We start from the raw sequence: 21,819 nt of genomic DNA, 5'->3' as shown, positions 1-21,819 counted from the left end.
AGGCATCATTTTATAAAAAAGGTTTAAGTGGTTTGTTTGGATTGTTTGTTTAAAGGTTGAAGATGCTGTATTCCAGGACTTCTGTGAAGAAATTGGGGTAGAGAATATTCGTGTATTTGAGCAAGAACGTGTGAAACTGCAGGAAGAAACTGACAGAAAAAGGTGTTTTTTCAAACAAATGAAAACTGCTGTATGCATTATCAAAACAAGTACACCGGTAATTTAGTAATTGCGATCCTTCCGACAGTAACTATGCCAAGGCCCAAGAGTTACTGCAAGGTGTCAGATTTTCTCCATCATAACATATCTAGCAATCCTAACAATATGGTAATGTGTTTATTACTGGGAGTTAGCTTAGGTATACTGTCTGTCTGGGGCTACTACACCAACTGCAATACTAGTCCACAGTGGTGTTTCACAACAAACTGGTTAGATAAGAATATATTAATAATACTGTACATTTGACATTATTACAGTACTACATATATAATATAGCAATAAGCAAGAATAATAGCCTAAAAACTGCCCAGAGAAATGGCTTTATCATTACATTTGTGAAAACATTAACACTATTAATCAAGGTGTAGTGGAGGCCAGTCTGCCTCACTACACGAGGTCACACATTTCAAAGGAGAACCAAATGTAAGGATGTAATGTTTCTATATAGGAAGCACCCGATGACGAAATTAGAACTTCAAACAAGATATTTTCAAATTGGTAACATCATCAATAGGGATTTCATTCACATACTTAGGTGACAAAGGACAAGTTTCTTTCTCAAAGAGGAGAGTCAGAAGCACTGGAGACTGATGTCCTGTTCCAGGATTGGATATGAAGTCTTCCCTTTATTATCTTATAGACTAAAAACTTGAAATAAAGATTACTGTTCATTTTTGTATCATCTCCTCAGTCAAGCAGACAGTGATTCATGGACCTTAGAGTTGTTAACAGCAAATCATCCTTGTCTGTATTCCAGTACAGATTCCCAGTAACAGAGTCCAATTCCTTTTCTGCACCCAGGTTATCTATTGAGTCGGACATTCTGATATGTTGTCATCTAGGAACTTAGAGGACAAAACACTTCCCTTGCATGTGGTTGAGATTCAAATACTTGTACAGGTTCATAGTTGAACAGGATTTTAAATTTTAGAGTAGCGGACATGCTCCATTTTAAATCCTTGTTTTAGATCTCTGAGAATTGGGGGTTCAGAGGAGAGTGGTTTTAAACAGCTAATAACAAGAGTAAAAGGAGAAGCTTTCTATATTGGTCATGAGTACGTACCTTGTACTGAGAAGCGAGAAGGATTAAACTTTGTGTCACTTCTGTTTCTGAAGGGACAAAATATTTGTGGAAGTAGTCATCAGTATACTCTGGACTAGTGTGGGTTTTTTGTTACTATTTTCAGTATATCTGCAAGATACTTCATTTGCGGATTGCATACTTATTTTGCAATGGTCATCCTGTGTCTAAATTATCCTGTTAAATTTAGTATGCTTTTTGTATTTATATTCAGTTATTCTGAAGTAAAAATTAATGGGGTACATTTGCTTTGCAGTCTTTTTTTTTTTATGAACACTTTTAAATCAGTGCTACTGATTTCTAAGTGTTGGCCAAAAATAATGTTATTACATTATGTTTGGCCAGACTGGAGTTTGAAAACCAGAAGACACGACTGAGCATTCAGCTTGAATACAGTCGTGGCCAGCTACAAAAGTTAGTGAACAAGATCCACATGTTGAAGGAGACAATTCGTAAGGATGAGGCTGAGATTGTCAGGCTAAAGAAGGTAACTGTTACATTACAATGTTCTATTGCAGGAGAGAAGGAAAATATAGAGAATCATAATTTAAATGAACCTGATGTTTATTTATAAATGTTCAGAATATTCAGTTGTATACATTTTAACTTGAAACAAATATGTTAAAATAACATGATATGTGAACTGGAAAAAGTCAGAAAATATTAAGAGCAACCTTTACTCTGCTTCTATATGTGCATTACAGGAATGTTTTTAATGACATGAACATGCAACATGAATGCATCAATGACTATAGATAAACATACAGTTAAAATATTAATAGCACATGGTTGAGGTTCTTTAGCAAGTTTGACTAGTGACAGCTAAACTAACAAGCATTTATATCATGCTTTTCATCTTCAAAATACTTTACACATAGTAAATATAGTCATCTTAAAATAATTTCAGCATAACTGAGCATACAGAATGGCCTCATATTTTTGTATGAAGTAATTTTTAAAGTTGACTGTACATATGGATACTTTCTTTGTAGCTGGCTTTTCTTAAAATTCACTTTTTAAAAATGGTGAGCATATGCAGTAATAAAAAGTTGCACATTCATACGCAATTAGCATTATTTTATCCCTTTATATTGATAAAATGTTTATCCACGTGAAGCAGTGAAAAGGAGAGTGATGTTGCAGTGTGTTAAATAAAAGATGTATATTACTTAGATGTTTATACCACATAAACCTGCTCCATCGTGAGAATGATGCCAGCTACATCTCTATTTTCCACATCTCTCCATTAAAATAAATCAAATCATCATTAAAATATAGCGGAAAGGGTATATTTCTGGAGATGGGGAAAATAATTTAGCATCAAAATAAAATTTCTTTGAAGAGTTGAAAGCATATATTCTTCTTTTGTGATTAAAATCCTTTTACTTAAAACCTGATTGCATGGGCTGTGAGTAAATAGGAGTTTTTGTGTGAGGTGTGAGAAGGATGGAATCCTCTCTCCAATGCTGAGGGAACTTTGGAAGAGGATTACAATAGCCCATGGACTATAATAGAGTCCACAGCATCTGTGCCCCTGCACTCTGTTTTTAGTGGTTTTGAATAGTGGACCCATATAGTCACGAAGCTGCTGGGCATGCCCCCACCTGCACAACACCCCAGTGTCTCCTGTGGATAGGATTGTCTGTGCAGGCTTTCCATGAATGCCTTCTTCCCAGTGCCTTTTAGGCTTCATCCACTCTTACCGAAATCAAAGGCAAAATTCCTATTTACTTCCATATTGTAGGATCAGGGCCTTTGTAATCATAGAGAATGGGATGCTGTTTTAATTTTATCAAAGCAAAGAAAAAGTATCTGAAAGTTCTTTGTGTGTGTGTGTTGGTGTGGATCTTGCTATATATTCTTTTTGCTAGCAGTGGGGCCACTCATGCATCCTTAGCCTCTTCATGCTCCCATACAAGGACATAAAGGTGTAGCAGCTGTGACCCTCCCTCAGTTCCCTCCTACTGCCTGTGCAGCAGTATGAAACCTAATGTCTGTCTGGCTTGCTGGTGCTTTAATATTGGCTATTCTCATCCAAACTTCATAAATCTTGTGAAGATTCTTTAGAACAGCCTTCATTCTCCTTATTTTAATGTATTGGAACAGAATAAAACCCAAGCTGATTGATTTTCTCTGACGCAAGCTCCCCCTCTACTGCCTTGTACAAGGACATGAAGGTGGTAGATTTAAAATCCACAGGCCTCATGCCTCACTTATCTTATGACATGGATTCCATTTGCATATGGGCACATCAGGCACCTGATCTGGTTTGGCAAATCCCTCATCCCAAGCAGGTGGACTGCACCTCATTCTCCTTTTGGATCCAGGAGTCAAGTGACACACAAGACTGAACTTCCATCTCCTGGAGCAGTCAATGAAGGTGGCATCAGAATCCCGTGGGTTCGAGGACCCTATGCCAGTGAAGCCTGCACCGTCCATTGCACCACTGACCAGGTGGATGATGCCTAAGAACTCAGCAGAGAATTCTGGGTTGAGCAAAGAGCCAACACAGCATCCATGGCACTGGATTCACCTAGACCTTCAGATCACGCCTCAGACATTGAAACGGCACCGTCTGGAGTCACACAGAGTAATGGGACAGAAGCTCATGGAAATGCTCAGTATGTAGCTCTATGTAGAGAGACACAGTAAGACATTGGGGAAAAAAAAACCCTTCCTCCCCAAGCCTCACCCATCACTTAAGATGAGTGAAAAAAATAAGAGTGACACCATTGGTACCAGGCTGGATACCAAAGTGCCCCTACATATGTACTGGCACTGGAGGAACAACTGCAACCTATGCCAGATCCATACCTGGCACTGGAGACATCCTTTGGTACCAGCACAAGCCTGATACTGCTGACGTCTTACCCATTGGTGGCATCTATGGAGGAGATACAGCCATCTGTCCTCTATGATTGAGCAGAGAACTGTCCCACATAAGATCCATCAGCGGATCTAAAGACTTAGCCTCTACCACATCAGGATTGGCACTGGGATAGCCCCAATAACCTGCCAGCCACCATATGTTTACAGGATGCTGCCCTGACCGTTCTGGAAATACTGAGGCCTATCATTCCAGGTGTCGAGAAACCACTTGCCTCTAATGAAAAAAGGAAAAGATCCTCCTCCTCAGTGATATCACTGACTCCAATAATACCCAAGTTCCAGGAAGAGTGGGACCCAGAGGTATTAATGCAGCAGCAGCAGTCTTCCTCCACACCCTTGTCCCACAGAGGACCTGTCTCTGTCAACTCCAGATGAAACAGTCATTCCAGCACCGATGCTGATCCCAGATGATTTTAGGGCATTTCAGGAGCTCCTGATACAGATCACAGTCACCTTAGAGATCAAGAAATCTAAAAAATTATTTGCTATCCATCCCTGGGACCGGCCAGAATATCTCTTCCTATAAATGAGAGATCTTTAGATTCAGAAAGAGCGCTGTGGTAAATGCCAGTCACCTACTGACGATGAAATGCATAGAAAAATGATATCTAGTACAGAAGGAATTGAGTATTTCTACTTGCACCTCAACCCCAGTTCCTTAGTAGTCCTGGCTGTCCACGCTCACCAGGAACCCAATAAAAGAAAAGGATCCCAAAAGACTTAACCTGTTTGGATGAAAGTCCTCCTGTGCTTCATTCAAGCTGAAGGTGTCAAATTTGCCAGGTTGCCCTAACTAAGTACAATTTCTTAATATGGGATGTCATTCAGCAGACCCTGCTTCCCTCCTCTACTCCCCTCCGCCCCCCAGAAGAGAGAATAGCTTAATGACCTTGTTACAGAGGGCCAGCTGGTAACAGAGTCAGCTTTTCAGGCTTCATTGGATGTGGCAGATACCACAGGCTGGTCCATGGCCACCTCTGTTATCCTGTAAATAGCATTCTGGCTTTAGGCATTCATCATGACGTGCAAGCTATAACTGAGGATTTACCATTTGAAGGATCAGAATTATTTAGTGAGAAAACAGCACCCTGTACTCGCTAAAGGACTCCAAAGGAGATGTGGAGGTCCCCAGGAATCTGTATACCTCCAGTGTACCATCGTCAATCACAACACCAGGATAGGCAACAAACATTTCCATATCCCGATCAGTCTAAAAATCTATAAAAGTACAGGAGAGGGTGATAACTCTCCTTGATACCAGTCACGCACAGCGCTGCATTCATGCGTTGCCAAACTTGATAGTTTGGTGTCGGTGCAGCTTTCAACCAATCAACTGAGCAATCTCTTGAGCACCAGCCTCACCTCATCCCACCAGGCATGGTTGGACATCACCACTAACAAATGGGTGCTAGATGTTGCCACATGCCTATACCATCCAATTCTTCTCCCTACCCTCTTCCTGTCTTCTTCCTCATCCCTCTTCAGAGACCCTTCTCATGAGAGCCTTTCACGGACAGAATTGTCCTTGTAACTCTGGCTAGTAGCAAAAGAAGAGTTGCCTCAGGAATACAGGGGAAGAAAGTCTATTCTCTGTATTTTCCTATTCCAAAAAAGAAAAAGGTTTTTTGGTCCTATCTTACACCTGAGGAGGCTCAACAGATACATATGTTGTCTCAGATTCAGGATGGTAATGCTTGCGTGCATCACTTTGAGGTTAAGACCGATTTATGACTTTCAGCTTGCAATATCCATACTTCCCTATTGCCATCTCCCTGGCTCATAGAAAGTCCTTCAGATTTATAGAGGGACCCAAGCATTATCTATACAGAGTCCTACCCTATGGTCCGTCCATGGCAATGAGTGTATTCACAGATTGCCTGGCAGTGGTAGTGAGATATCTAAGGAAATAGGGACTTCATGTCTAGCCATACCTAGATGTTAGGCTGATCAGGGTCAGGTCCCAGGATGGAGACCAAGACAGCCCTACATTGAATCATCTCCTTGCTCTCCTAATTAAAGCTCCTAGTGAATTATGAAAAATAGTCTCTCACACTTTCGAGGTGCATAGAATTTATACTCAGCTCATGGTCAGAGTGAGCATACCTGCCAGAAGACAGATGTAGAGCCCTTTAGTAACTTGTGCATGATAACTCACACATGCCTGGGACCAGTAGGACACATGTAGGTGTGCCCCTACGTGACGCTGCTTGCCAGATTCCTTCTGTGCCCATTACAGTGGGGTACTGCCCAGCTAAGCATCATTTGAGCACATTGGTCATGGTACCACCCCATATCTTGTGAGCACTTACCTGGTGGCTGGATGCCTCGCATGTGATACTAGAGGTGTTCTTCTTGACCTCCTCCCTGACATAGACAAATATATAGATGTGTTTAACCTTTATCCATTTATTATTATTTTATACAATTATTATAGATGTATTGTAACTTTTATACATTTTAATTTCTTTAAATTTTCATTTGCTATACACAATAAGTAGAAATGCTTTTAAGACATAATGTGGTTTCAATCTGTACAAACCTATTGGATGATGGTTTATTGGTCTTTACTATGTATTAGGATAATCCTTTGAGATTAAGACTATATATGCTCTCAGTAAAATTCTTTTGGGTGTATGTTTAAGAAAGTACACCTCTACCCTGATAGAACGCGACCCGATATAACATGGATTCGAATATAACACAGTAAAGCAGTGCTCCGGGGGGGCGGTGCTGCGCACTCCGGCGGATCAAAACAAGTTCGATATAATGCGGTTTCACCTATAACGCGATAAGATTTTTTTGGCTTCTGAGGACAGCGTTATATTGGGGTAGAGGTGTACCATGAATAGCTCATTGGATATATAGGAATCTATGTAGTTGGGTATTTTCAAGTGCAATAGTTTCACAGCATGAATAGCTTTATAAAGAAACTGACAACTAGTTTGTTTTACCAATGTAATATGGTATAAAGATTTTAAACCTTGATTCCCTCTTGCTATATAATGGCGTATTAGGCTTTTAAAATAAAATATAACATTAAAAATATGGAATTATTTTTATGCAGGCTGAGGAAGAATGTCTACTAATGGTGAATGAAATAATGGAGGAACAGCAGCATCTTAAGGATAAATTAATAACTCTCAAAACTGAGGTGACAAAAGCCCAAAATGAAGTTGAGGAATCAAGGAAGAAATTATTAACCCTTAATAGGTAACTACTAACTGTACTTAGGTATAATAATTAGCTTAGTAATTTCATAAGAGGTCAGCACTTTAGAAGCTTGAACCTTTTGTGGGAAGTCAGTTGTCATATTGGATCAGACCTGAGGTCAGTGTAGTCCAGTGATCCAGTCTCCAGCAGTGGCCAGCATGCTACAAAGGAAGGTGTAAGAACCCGTAGTGGGTAAATGTGGGATAATATGCCCACCCCCAATTAGGTCTCATGCTGGCCTCTCATAGTTAGAAATAGTTAAACCTTGAATTTTTGATTAACATTTTAGGGTGATTTTTCTGTGTGCACAGTGCTACACTCAGTGCCTGTCAGGTATTGCATATCTTGAGGGAAATACTAATTTTAGACCGCTTTCTTGTCTTGCTTCTGCTGCTAAATCCTCTTCTGTGGGAACGGTTCCTCCTTTAGTTTAGTCTGGTCTACCTTGTCTTCCCCAATCCTGCTTAATCTGCGTGCATATATTCTCTTTTAGCACCTCCAACTGAATCAATATATGGTCATTATTAGCCATATATTGATTATCAGCCATTGTTCAATCCAGGGACTCATTGCCCTTTTTGGGGATAAACATGTGTGTGTTAGCTAAGAAAATTTGTGAAATATTTCTCACAGTATACTTTATTCATAAAAAAGTTATAAGAATTCATAAGTTTGATACTCGTTTAACAGAATGTATTGTATAACAATAATTATGATAAATAGTTTTTAACTGCCAACTATTAGGATTATTATTCTATTTAGCCACTTATATTTTTACAGTAAATTGATTAGGTGACTTTGAATTGTATTTCAAGTAGAATAAATGCTAGGAGAAGATACTATGTCTGTTCATGGTTTGAAGGGAAGAAATCTTCATGAGCAGAAGTATGGGCTGGTAGGATAGAGAGTATAGTTGATGTAGTAAGTGTGTTAAATTATGAAAGCTTGAAACTGTTGAACTGTGATGATATATCAAGACTGTTATTTTCCACCCCTCTGGTATTGGTAAAAGAATCCATGTTTGAAAAATGACTTTACTGGTCTGCTTAACTTTAATTCCTTCTTGGTGCTAATGCATTATATAGTACTTCAGATCATTACTAGGACCAAGTACTTACCTTTTAATGGATAATGTAGACTACAGTAGAAAAATCTTTCTTGTTTCTATTAGTGCTTGCCTGATAGTTACATAATTTTAATAATGCCATGTTTAACAGATTCATACCTTTGTATGGTTGCAGGGAAATGGGTAAGTTACAAAAGGAAGCTATATCTATTGAAACCTCTCTGGAACAGAAAAGATTAGAGAGACATAATATGCTTCTTGAATGCAAGGTCCAAGACTTGAGAATTTCTCTCTTATTGGGATCACTGGATGAAATCAGTGAAGTAGAGGTACTATAGAAAATACTTATGAAAGATGTACTATAGCAGAAAACATATATTGCTGAAGTAAAATGTTTTTCCTAATGGCTGACTGCCCTGGTTATATAATAATGTAAAATAATAATATAGGCACTGGCCAAATCCATCTTTATGCAGCCAGTAGAAGGGGCTATCGCAACATTTTTACACCCACCCACATTGGCAACATCTTATTGAAAATGTATAAAAACTTCATAATACAAAGGCATTGCCACTATCAACATTGCAAATAAACATTTAAGAGGATGCATAAAGACAAAACTATTACTGCAAAAAATGTAAAACCCAGATTAGATAGGATGAAATTCAGATTTGGATGATTTTCTATTGAGGACTCCTCCTTAGATGATATTCTGACATTTCCCCCCCACAACCCTAAATATGAATATTATCTAAATCTGAGCCTCCTTCCTCCAACAGCTATAGAAATAAGTCAAATAAATTAGAGACTGAATATACTCTTAGGAATACTTATGACAGTTTCAAGTCCTCCCTCCTGACTTTCACAGCAGGCAGGGCCACTCGGAGGTTTTTGGGAGTCTAGAGCAAAATCTGAAACTTGGGGCCCTCCGCCGTTCCAAAAAAAATTACCACTGAGGGGAGGCTGGGTCAGGGGATTGGAGGGCAAGCTTATCCTGCAGTGGCAGCTCCCTGCTCTCTGTTTTTGAGAGGGCTTCCAAACCAAGTGATGGTGAGACTCCATGCCAGTTTGCAAAGCTACTTGGTTTCCTTTTCCCCCTTCCCCCCCCCCCCCCCCCAGCAAACTGTCCCTCTCCCTTGCCAGGTGGCCGTGTCAGCAGGATTGCCTCCGCTCCCACCCCACCCCACCCCCGACTGCTGTGAAGAGTAAAAATTCTTTGCCTTTACCCTTTGTCTCAGTGGAAAAAGTGTGAGAGGGAGAAAGGAAGTTTGCAAGGAAGTTCCCTGAATCCAGTCTTGGGAAAGCTCCTCCCGGTGAGGATAGGCAGCAATGGATGGGAGAGGAGGAAGGAAGAACAAGGGGACAGGGGCATTCAGTGGAGAGAAAGGGGATTGGAGGATACTCCTGGAGTATCTAGATCAGCAGAAAGGAGATGGCATAGGGTGAGAGGGGGCTGTGGCTGTCATGGAGTAGGAACAAGGTGGAGAACTTGGAGGGGAAGTAGGAATGTGTCACTGATGTGTGGAATATGGGAGGGAAAGTGGTTCTGGGGTACTGACACTGAGGAGGATGGAAGCAGCATGTGAGAGACTGGGACAGAGCAAGAGTAGTAATTGTTGACCTGGGCTTGCAGTGAGTAGGAGGCAGTCTGCTTGTGCTCATTGCCAGCAGCCTAAAAGGAAAGGGAGATTTGTTTATTTTTTCTAACAATTGGCTGGAAGGGATGTTTTCTATTGACTAATATCTCTAGGAGCCTTTTTTGAAGGGGGATTTAAAAACTCCCTGGAAAGCCCAGTCTGACAGACCAGAAATGGTATTAGTCCATTCTAAGTGCACTCTGGACAAATGCACTTCTGCTTTCATGTTAACACCACACCTGCAATTGTTGGATTCTTCAAAGTTCATAAAAAGACAGCATTTTCAACTATTAATACTTCTTGCTAATCAACTAGTAAATCATAACGTTTGATTACAGAAGTGTATTAAATAAATTAGAAAAGTTGCTCCATTTTTCTCTCTCATTCCATGTCGTGTAGACTTCGTTCTTTTTAGTTGTTAAAAAGAACACTATATTTCTGAACTGAAAAGCCCTTCATCTCTGTTACAGCTGGGAACTGAAGCAGAAAGCACTGAGGCTACTGCAGATATTTATGAAAGAGAGAGAGCAATTCAGATAGACTACAGCAGTCTAACAGATGATCTGACGGTGAGACCCTTTATTTTCTTTTTTTTTCTTTTCTTTATAGTACTATAGAATGAAGCTTTCATGTATTCTTCAGCATAATCTTAACCAAATGTTTTGACTGAAAACTGGTAGGTTTGAGATTTGACAGCCGCCATTTCTCGTTAGACATCCTGACTTTTTAGCAGTCTATATGCATTTTATCGATCAGAATATTCCACTTAACTACATTCTATAATTTAAAGTTTTTGTAAAGTGCAAATCTAATGGAGGAAGAACAGAAATTGTAATTTTCCTTCATACTACTGCATTCATGAGGCCCTGCAATAGAAGTCGCATACCTGGCCACAGAACTTTCAAGAGTAGTGTTTGGCAGATAAGGGCCTTGTGTCAATTCCCCGGAGTCTTGCATTCCATAGACCAGCGGTTCTCAACTGGGGTACATGTACCCCTGGCAGTACGCAGAGGTCTTTCAGGGGGTACCTTAACTCATCTAGATATTTGCCTAGATTTACAACAGGCTACATAAAAAGCACTAGTGAAGTCAGTACAAACTATAACTTCATACAGACAATGATTTGTTTCTACTGCTCTATATACTATACACTGAAATGTAAGTACAATATTTATATTCAAATTGATTTATTTTATAATTATATGGTAAAAATGAGAAAGTAAGCAATTTTTCAGTAATAGCATACTGTCTCACTTTTATATCTGATTTTGTAAGCCAAGTAGCTTTTAAGCGAGGTGAAACTTGGGGGTACGCAAGACAAATCAGACTCCTGAAAGGGGTACAGTAGTCTGGAAAGGTTGAGAGCCAAAGCTATAGACCAAGGGTATAAATACTCTGTCTTCTGTAACAATCCTTTGGATCATCTGTTCATCTGCTGGAGAGGTTGCAGAATCAGACTTTCCCTTTCTCCATCCTGTAGTTTTCATGAAAGAGTTGTAAATAGTTAAGTGGAGTGGCTTAAATCATTGAGTGTAATATGCACTCAGTCTTTAAGTTCTTGTTCAAGATGACCAATCTGTGGATGATAAGAGTTAAGATACTTTTCTTGTCCCACTATATTTCCTACTGTACATCAGCACAAAAAGGGTGTTTTATGTCTCAGGGAAATATGCTCAGGCAAAGCTGCAATACCTGCAAGGCCCTGCCCCAAAGGACCAAAAAATTTTTCCACAACTGCTACTGCAAGAATCTGTAGTAGTGAGTTGGAAGAGCATCTCCTAAAAAATTCTCCCCATGCACAAGCAATGTGGCTGCTAATCCTTACCCCAGTCTGCTTCAAAATACCAGGCTCAAAGGAGTTGGTCATTGTTTTGTAAAGGTCTTTTATAAAGATGCTCAGGAACAATCAGAATTGGTTCTGAGGGCTAAAGATCCTACCTAGTTCTTCAAATAGAGCAAAGGAAAGCACTTTTATGGTATCAGAAATTCTTCTTCTGCAGCAGAATGGCAGGGTAGATCACCCAGAACTCACATAACAGAACGGTTTGGCTTAAGCCTTATATGATGGGATGTCTTGGCCTGTCTAAGGAAGTCAAGGCAGAATATTAAGAGACCAGACCTCTCTGCTAAGGGGTGTCATGCTGCCAGATGGAATGTGTTTTAAAAGGTTTTCTCAAGGCAGAGGCCTTTGACCATGCTTCTTGTCCATTTTATTTTAATTTAAATTATCTTGGGTGCTTTTTTTTTAATGTTAAGATTATTCCTGACTATTGCCAAGGTCTGTTCAGCTGCTATTTTTGCTTACCGTGTCCTGATGTAAGGGACCATGATATATTTTCATCTGTGGTGAACCAGTTTGTATAGGATCCTCTTGTCCGGGAGTCTGCTGATTCTATTGGCAAGTAATCCCCTTTTATGACTTTTTTTGTCTTCTGCTTAGGACCTACAGTCTGATAAAGAGATTGAGGCTCATCTGACACGACTGCAGCAGCAAATAGTATCCAAAGAAAACGTTTTATTCAAAACAGCTGCACCAAACCTAAGAGCACTGGAGAAATTGCAGACTGCTAAGGACAAGTTCCAAGAATCAGTAGATGGTAACATGAATCTTCCTTATTATTAACCATTTCTGTGAAAGTTTTCCATCCTGCATAATCATTATGCTGGAACTGGTCCAATTTTTTTTTTTTTTTTTTTTTTTTTACACCTTTCAGGTATTTGAGTATTTCCTTTGTGTTTGTGTCAGAGACTTACTACTAGAGGCCCTGTGTTTTTCCTTAGTTACACTTTTATACTGCCATTTCATATTAAAAATCTTATTTATAAAATGTTGCATCTTATTCCAAATTATTTCTTTAAAACTTTGTGTTCCATCATTAATTCTGTTTGTATCTTCACCAAAAATATCTTTGTAAGCAAGGTATAGTGTATATTCCTTGATAAAAGGTTTATTACATTTCAGAGATGACTGATTTGCTAAGAATTTTCTGCTAATTTCCTTAGAAGCAGCAATCTATGTACCAGTTACCATATCTTTTCTGGAGCTCAAACACCAACATTACTGCAAAATTAGTGGCATGCTGTAAGTAGCACACTACTGAGAGGGCAAGGAATACCACTGCCACACCTAAATATAGCCTTATAAACTGCTATAGAGTTTATCCAATCTAAATATACAACTGAAAAACCTGTGCTCAGGCAGAGCTCCTTCTCTTCACACATCAGTCTGGTCTTATGTAGGGAAAACTGGAAACATCCAAACAATTTTCTAGGTTTTCAGTCTCGGTAGCTGAGCTCTGGGAGCAAACTTAGGACATTGCCATGTTGCTCATATATGCACTGAAGCTGTTTTCCGTTTATGTTGCAAAACAGATTTCTCTAGTCAAATGCTTATTAGCTAAGATAGGGATTACTAAGAGAATTAAACTAATTTTAAGCTTAGTATTGAGCACTTTCTGCAAAGCTAAAGTTAGTTCAATTTATTCTTTCATAGCTTTTGAGGCCAGCAGAAGGGAAGCCAGGATATGTAGGCAAGAATTTGAACAGATGAAAAAAAGAAGATACGAGCGTTTCAGCCAGTGTTTTGAGCATGTCTCAGTAGCTATCGATCAGATCTACAAGAAACTCTGCAGAAACAGTTGTGCTCAGGTGTGTAATGTTTTAAAGTACTTGGTTTAAAAAAAGTTTACTAGCTTGCTTTCCCTCAATTATAATTGGAATCATAATAGTGAAAGTTTCATTAACTAGAACAGTAGAATTCACTTTTTTTACTCTCCAAAGATATGTGATGGTTTCAGTCTTGAACATGAAGTTTATGCAAACTGACTAGAAGACAAAGATCATTAGGAGAATCACAATTACATGAAGAAAAGATATCGTCTACCAGTCTACATTTACCTGCAGCTTTCTTCTGTGCAAGGGAGGGATGGACTAATGCGTTCGCTCTTTTGGGAGTTTGTTTATTTGATTTTAGACTTCTGGAATACCATGAAGGATGCGTAAAGTATATTCACTATTTTTGGTTTTTAAAATAAATATTATTGGTTCACAGATCTAGTGGTGAGTATAGCAAGCATCCACAACATTCAAGTATCCATATAACCAGTTAACAAGACTATTTTAGATACCTTGACCCTAACATTTTTGTTTTAGCACTCCGTACACTTCTCTAAATAAATGGGAAAAAAATCACTCTTACACATACCCAGTTCATATCAGAATATTTATTTATAAAGAACTCTAGAACAATTGCTTCTCTGTATTAACTCCTCATCAGTCATTCAGCATGTATGTCTGAAACTTACAAAAGAAAAATGTTACCAGTCTTTCAAAGTAAATTACAGGAAATCTCCCACACAATTTGTGCACAAGAAGTTCAGCAAATTTTTAAGTATTTCTGCAAATGAATTCAGGTTTTGCTCCATACCACAGACACACTTTCCACGCTTTTTCTCCCTCAGAGAGAACGTGAGAGTTTAATTGTATACAGGAGATTTAACAACATAGATCTTCACAGCGATAACTGATATCTTCCTGTGCCCAACATGTAAGAGATCCTTTCTGGCCTCATAAAACCCAAGTTCATACCCCTTCTTATTGAAGGCGGCCAGGGAGTTAAAGTTGAGATCACTCAGCAGTATTAAGAGTGGGAGATCTGGAATAACCACACTTCAACAGTTAGTTATAAAATAACGTGTGGAGAAAGCCTCTGTGCAAACTTATACCAGTAGCATAGCAGTTAGCAATCCCTTTCTTGTATTTTAAACATAGTGGTATAGATCCGGCAACGGATGTACTACAGAGAGTGAGTTGGAATGATATATACACTCTGACTTACTTTATACAGTCTCTTGTATGGCTCTTGTGTGTGGTGTGTGTGGTTTTTTTTGTTTTTTTTTGTTTTTTTTTTTTTTTGTTTTTTGTTTTTAGAAATGTTACAGCCATTTAACAAGATTTTACTCTGTCATTTGTTTAAAAAAAATTAGTGCAAGACAGATTAGAGGTATGGCAGAGGTTGGTGGATGAACTAAAACGTAAGGAATGTATTTAATTCCTGCATACCTTCATAATTTAGCTGGGCCGGCCAAGTTTAGGGGAAACATAATTATTATAAACAAGTAACACTGGTGAGAGAGCTACTTTACCTCGCAAGTTACTTAAAGTTCTCCAAATCCATATAGGGGCTCTGAATAAAGGATTTAAGTTGATTATGTGCTTTCAAAAAAGGGAATTAGACAATTGGGTCGGGAAAAGTAAACCTCTCTTCACTACATAGAAAAGTATAAATTTCCTTATCTCCCAGCCAGTGTTTTATAAAACAGAGCTGACACATGTATAATCAGACAGAGAAATACAAGGCATCTCTCATTTTAGACTGTTTGAAGTCTGTTAAAACACACATGGATATCTGTCATGGCAGATGACAGCTATGTTCTCTGTCTTCAAGTCAAAGATCTCCCTCCAGTTAGAAACAAATACACTATTTACTGTAAACTCTCTACATCTAGGGAATATTGTAATTTTCACTCAGAGAGGGAAGAGGGAACTATCTTAATAGGTCATTTTTAATTTTATTAAGCACTGAACAAAGTTGCAAGAGCACGGAGTGGAAAACCTACTTGGAGTGGAGACATCTAGGTAGAGGGTGCCATTTTACTTGCACTGAAAAAGGAGAAAATGCTTGCCAGGATAGAGGATCAGGTTTACATAGATAATACTTCTAATGTAAGAAAATGAATTTTGAAAATTGACCTAATTGGTCAGTTGTTTGTCTTAAATTTGAAGTGGATATTTCAAGAGATGACATGCTGTCATAGCAGCAGCAGCTGCATGTAAGATTGACTCTGAGTGACTGTCTGCCTGAAAACTCTCAAAGGACTGAAGAGCAAGTGACTCAAGTAAATTGCTTAGCAATGTCAGAGTAAGGGAGAAAGCAGGCATCCCTGTCTTGTCTCCCTCTCAAGTAAAATCATCAAAGGAAAACTTATTGGTCATTACAGCAGCTCTAGGAGAAGCATACAAAATCTGACTTCCTCTCTCTTGAGGTCTGGTCCACAGATCCTCATTGTGAGTCATAGCCTGTCTGTAGCTGTAGGGGGAAAAATCAAAGCTGATTGGATAGCTGAGGGACTAGCCCCCACCTTCTGGAGTTCCCCTCATTTTTTCCCCCCCCCCCTCCTATAGCTATTGGTGGGTCTGTGGTATCAGCATTGCTTGTAAGAGACAGAATTAAGAGAAATCTGAAGACACAAGTTGTCTCCTGTCTGGAATTGTCACAGTTGTTGCCTCCTATCCCCCAACTATTCAGGTTGCAGGCTAAGAGGTTGGACAAGAAAGGTCCAAACAGGAAACTGAGCAAGGCTGTGTTCCTCCTGCTCTGTATTCCTGCCAAATGCTGCAAAAGGAGAAGTTTGTGCCTGGTGCAGCTGCCTCATTCACTGGGTTGGAAAGGTTTTGCTTTGTCTGCCTTATCCTGATCCAGGAGTTCCCCCACCAGCAAGGAGTCTGATAGCCAGGTTGCAAATGTCTTGAAGGATGGCACAAAAATTGAGAGCCCTTCAGCAACCAGAGGCAGTTACATCAGGGTAGCAGCCTGGCACAGGGAAACCATAAGCGGGACCAGCTGAATCTGCCATGGGCAGAGCATGGAGTGGCCGAAAAGACCATTTGTGTGTATGCCCTCCCACAGTGCATGTCTCATCAGTCCCACCCTCTCCCGTCAGGCAATTTGGTCTCCTTTCCTTAGCCCTAGGGGAAGTCCGGAATTCTGCATGGAGAGGAGGAGAAGATAGCAATCTCCTTCAGGAAGAAATTCCCTCTTAGGCTATGGAGCTCTTGGATTTGGCATGAAAAATACCTTTACTGTAGAGGCTGCCATCTTGTGAGCCCCAGGAAACAGCTGCAGTGTCCCTTACAGGGATTCTGTCCACACTCAAAAGGGCAAAGATAAATAGATGCCTGTTAACAGAAGAGTTTTGCAGGGCTCTTCTTCTGACTCAGGTTCCTAGTGTCACCTCCCCTAAGGAGTGAAAATTAAAGGAGAAAGGGGTTCAAGAAATTACCTCAAACTTAGGAGAAAACTGGCCTGTTTTTCTATGGACAGCAATTCCTCTGACTCATCACCAGAGAGTGCCAGAGCTAATGGCTCTCTTCACAAGATGTTATACGTGGAAAGAAAAAGCATAGTAAAAGAAATATAAATTGTTTACATCTGGTTCTTTTTCATCTTCCTCCTCCAATTCGTTTTCATTCTGAGCATTGTCCAAAAAAAAAAAGCTAGAAAATCTGTTCAACCTAAGTCCAAGAGAGGAATAAAGAAGTCAAGAGGAAAGTTAGGATCATCTTCACAAGAGGAAGGTTAATTCAGTCTCAGAGTCTGAGCTGCAGGATGAAGTGAAGCAAGAGGATCTTTTGCCAACTGAATTATCTGAGATGAAGTTACAGAAGCTGATTAGATACTTGGGTATTCAGTCGGATGAGCTAGTGAGAAAAAAAATTGTGGTGGAAGAAGAGAGGACTAGTATAGAAATTATAAAAGTTTTTTCCCCAACTTGTTCAAAATCTGAACCACACGTTCCCCTTTGTGTCTTTTGGGGGAAGGTAATTAAGGCTGAATGGGAAGCACCAACAAAGTCTGTGAGATTGTCCAGGCATGCCAAAAAAATTCTACAGCATGCACCATAGCAAAAAGCAGATTGCTCTGTCTACTGTGGGAAGAGAGACAGTTTATTGGAACTAGTCAGTCATTGCTGTCCCAAAGGAGAGGGACTTTTTCCCCAAAAGAACCCAATAACTGCAGACTGGAAATATCACTATGCCATAATGAGGCTTCATCTTCCTCTCTGGAGGCTTCTGCTGCAGCACCATGTTTTGCAAGAGCAGTACTCACCTGGACAAACTGTTTAGGAGTCAGACTGGCCAAAAACAGCCAAGAAATCACTTCAGTTAGGTTCAGAGTTAATGAACATCTTAGTGCCTTCAGCATTCATAGCTGATGCAACCAGGGGTGCTTCTGTGTTTTCAGTACATGCTATGGCCTCCAATGTTGTCAAGGCTGTATCCCCACTTTGAACTTTAGGGTACAAATGTAGGGGCCTGCATGAAAACTTCTAAGCTTAACTACCAGCTTAGCTCTGGTCCGCTGCCACCATCCCAAGGCTAATTTCCTTCCCTGGGTAGCCTTGAGAGACCTTCACCAATTCCCTGGTGAATACAGATCCAAACCCCTTGGATCTTAAAACAAGGAGAAATTAACCATTCCCCTCCTTCCTCCCACCAACTCCTGGTGAATACAGTTCCAACCCCCCTGGGATCTAAAACAAGGAAAAAATCAATCAGGTTCTTAAAAAGAAGGTTTTTAATTAAAGAAAAAGGTAAAAATCATCTCTGTAAAATCAGTATGGAAATAACCTTACAGGGTAATCAAACTTAAAGAGCTCAGAGGACTCCCCTCTAGTCTTAGGTTCAAAGTACAGCAAACAAAGAAACACTCTAGTAAAAGGTACATTTACAAGTTGAGAAAACAAAGGAAAACTAAGACGCCTTGCCTGGCTATTTACTTACAAGTTTGAAATAGGAGAGACTTGTTTAGAAAGATGTGGAGAACCTGGATTGATGTCTGGTCCCTCTCAGTCCCGAGAGCGAACACACTCCCAAACAAAGAACACAAACAAAAGCCTTCCCCCACCGAAGATTGAAAGTATCTTGTCCCCTTATTGGTCCTTTAGGTCAGATGCCAGCCAGGTTACCTGAGCTTCTTAACCCTTTACAGGGAAAAGGATTTTGGAGTCTCTGGCCAGGAGGGATTTTATAGTACTGTACACAGGACAGTTACCCTTCCCTTTATAGTTATGACAAATGTAGTGACTTGATGGCACCTCTGGAAGGGCGACAGACCAGACAAAATCACGTTAGCAACTTCAAAATATTTAGAAGGTTGGTTATTTGGGGAACCATTAGACAAAGCAGATTAAAAAAAAATTATTTTATTTCTCTTCAGATAAATAAAAAAAAATGTGACAAAACTCTCAACTCCAAATCTGGGAAAAGGGATAGCTGGCTTTATTTCAGGTCTAAATATCCTTTCTGTGGCTGTTCCTCTACTTTTTGTTGTAGTCTTGCCTTCCATACTTAAATAGAACAAGTCTAAGCCTGGAAAGGAGAGAGACCAGTCTTCCTGCAGTGTAAATTCCAACACTAGAAACAATCTATGACTACAGTCAGGAGAGTTCCAACGAGCAATACCTAAGGGGAGGACTGTTAAAATTCAAGGACCAATGGCCTATCTCCACATTGGACAGATGGGTGCTGAATGTGGTTTGACGGGAGTACATCATAGAATTTTGAAATCATTTTTCTCTCTTCTCTGGTATCTTCAAATCTGCAAAGTAGGTGTGATCTGTAGTCTTTAGTATATTATCTTTCAGGAATCAGTGTAATAGAGAGAGTTCCCGAGGCAGAGATGTTCTCTGGCCACTACTCAGTTTTGTTTCTGGTACCCAAGAGGTCTGGGGAGGACAGAGAAGTATTGGAGATCAGATTCAGTCTGGAGATTAAGTCCATACTGGTGGCCATCTGCCAGAGGGATTACCTCACATCAGTAGATTTGAAGGAGACCTATCTTCATATGCCAGTTCACCAGGTGCACAGAAGATTTCTGTAATTCACTCATGGCACGGATAATTTTCACTACAAAGTGCTGCCTTTTGTACTGTTATCTGCACCTAAAGCATTCATGAAAATCCTCAGTGTTCTGGTTGCTATTCTCAGGCAAATGAGGATACAAATATACTCTTTCCTAGACAACATTATAATCAGAATCCTGTCCAAAGAGAGATCCACTCAAGCAACAATCCAAATGTTACAACAGCATGGATTATAGTAAATTTTGGAAAGAGTTATCTTCAGCCATCTCAGTGCCTTGTTCATCCTGGAGTGTTGATAGACTCAGAGGCCTATAAAATCTTTGTCAGCCAAAATACAGAGCAAGATCAGATCAGCAGTTACCCTTTTGAGGGCATCGTAGGCCCCCTAATGAGTGTTCTAGGGATGATCATGTCATAATGAGTTTTCTAGGAATAGTGCTAGGAGCAAGCTCCAGAGTTTCCTGCTGTCCCTTCCCTGCTGTTTTCTGACTTTTCCATCTCTGAAAGTGAGCATTCCGTCACTCGTATTGAAATCCTGGGATTGGTGGATGAGCCCAGATTGATTTTAGGAAGGATGGCCATAGCCGAGCCAGAGAGATCTGTCATAATAGATGCCAGTCTAGAAGGATGGGAAGCATTCTCTGAGAAGTCGATGGCTGTAGGGACATGGTTCTTCTTGGAACTAAAGAAGAGCATACATTTTTCTAGAGATGAGGGCAATAAAATATGCTGTTCAACAACTGGCTTCAGTATTACTGAATGGTGGTCTTCTGGTAATGGCGGACAATGTCAGCGATGGCATACATAAACCTTTGAGTGGAAGGGGAGAGGACTCAGGTTAAGGGATCTACAAAAGGAACAGTATCATTGCTGCAGTGAGCAGAGGCTCATCTACAGTCTATCAGGGCCTTGCATATCAAGGGCACCAATCCAACAGTGGGCACCAGAGCTCATTCAGTACACGGGCAGTGAAGGGGCATTGAAATCTGTAAAGTTGCAACTTGGTCATCTGTGTAAACATTGACTAAATTTTACAAGATAGATATTCATCTTCAGATGATGCAGTCTTTGACAGGTGGGTCCTGCATTCTGTGAGGATTCCTTTCTCTGTGATATTATTTTGTTCTCGCCCTAGGAATTTTGTCATTGCTGAGAATATCCCACACTGAGGATCTGTGGACCTAGCCCTGAGAAAGAATGGGAAAATTTGTGGCAGCTTACCTGAAAATTTCCCTTTCTTCAAACAGATCTGTCCCTCCCTGAAAAAGGCAGATCTGTTTAACTCATGCTTAAAGTTCTCTGCAGTAGTTAAAATGTTCTTGTTGTTCGTAATGTTCTCTTGTTGAATATTTTTCGCAAGATGAGAGAGTTGGGGTTTTTTAGTTTCATAGTCCACAGGAGTTAGTGGTGGAAGCATCTTGAAACTGAGGTGGTCTCCTGAAGGTGGGGACTAGTCCCTCATCAGCTATCCACCTAGCTTTTTTTCTGCCCCCTGCAGGTACAGACAGGCAATGACCCATTGTCAATCTTTGGATCTTTCCCTTCAAAGAAGGGAAAGTTTTCAGGTAAGAAACCATGAATTCTCCCAATTTGAGGAAGTTACTGCTAAAGTAAAATTTGTGAAGAACCTCTGGAAAATATCTGCATTCAGTTCTTTCAAAAGCCTTTTCCATCTCCAAGGAAGTCAGCTAAGCTTGGGGACCTCTAAAATGCCTAAAACGAGGCTGTGAGGCAAGTATCTGGTGTTGAGCAGTGAGGAGCAGCTGAAGATAAGACAGTCTGATCTCCTGAGGAGAAGAAGAGAGTTCAGGCAAGAGAAAAATTTTAGACAGAAGCCTAACATTTATGTTCAATAGAAGAATGGAGCAGTGAGAGACAGAGATTTCATGGTTTCAGTATTAAAAACTTCTTTACCCTCTCAGTTCCTTCTTACCACCTGTGATGGTTGGTTGGAGTGCCTTCCCCTTGACTTGCAAGTGGATAGCATTTTTTCTCTTTATCTCTCATGCTTGTTTGTCTTGTACATAGTTTGTTTACAGTAGTTAGTCAGTAAGTAGGTGTTAAGTAGTGTTA

The 21,819-nt window shown here is 40.0% G+C and overlaps 1 protein-coding gene and 1 long non-coding RNA gene across 4 annotated transcripts in view; one reads left to right on the top strand and one right to left on the bottom strand.

Annotated features, from left to right (window-relative positions):
- The window catches only part of SMC1B (structural maintenance of chromosomes 1B), a 62,152-nt gene that overhangs the window by 30,706 nt on the left and 9,627 nt on the right, over positions 1-21,819 (top strand). For all 3 annotated transcript variants that reach the window (XM_034783991.1, XM_034783982.1, XM_034783999.1), the window contains 7 exons: positions 56-162; positions 1,646-1,787; positions 7,254-7,399; positions 8,641-8,794; positions 10,573-10,671; positions 12,543-12,699; positions 13,596-13,750. In XM_034783991.1, the coding sequence (XP_034639882.1) occupies positions 56-162; positions 1,646-1,787; positions 7,254-7,399; positions 8,641-8,794; positions 10,573-10,671; positions 12,543-12,699; positions 13,596-13,750 (960 nt within the window). The remainder of the gene's footprint in view (positions 1-55; positions 163-1,645; positions 1,788-7,253; positions 7,400-8,640; positions 8,795-10,572; positions 10,672-12,542; positions 12,700-13,595; positions 13,751-21,819) is intronic.
- LOC117884052 lies at positions 5,096-12,640 on the bottom strand. The gene is made up of 3 exons (XR_004647472.1): positions 12,408-12,640; positions 6,499-6,553; positions 5,096-5,174 (listed from the first exon to the last, which is right to left on the bottom strand). It is a non-coding gene; the product is annotated as an uncharacterized LOC117884052 (long non-coding RNA).

This window comes from Trachemys scripta, chromosome 1 (genome assembly GCF_013100865.1).
Source record: "Trachemys scripta elegans isolate TJP31775 chromosome 1, CAS_Tse_1.0, whole genome shotgun sequence".
NCBI lineage: Eukaryota > Metazoa > Chordata > Testudines > Emydidae > Trachemys > Trachemys scripta.
Note: the sequence above shows the minus strand (reverse complement) of the source record. Positions and strands in the feature narration are given on the sequence as shown.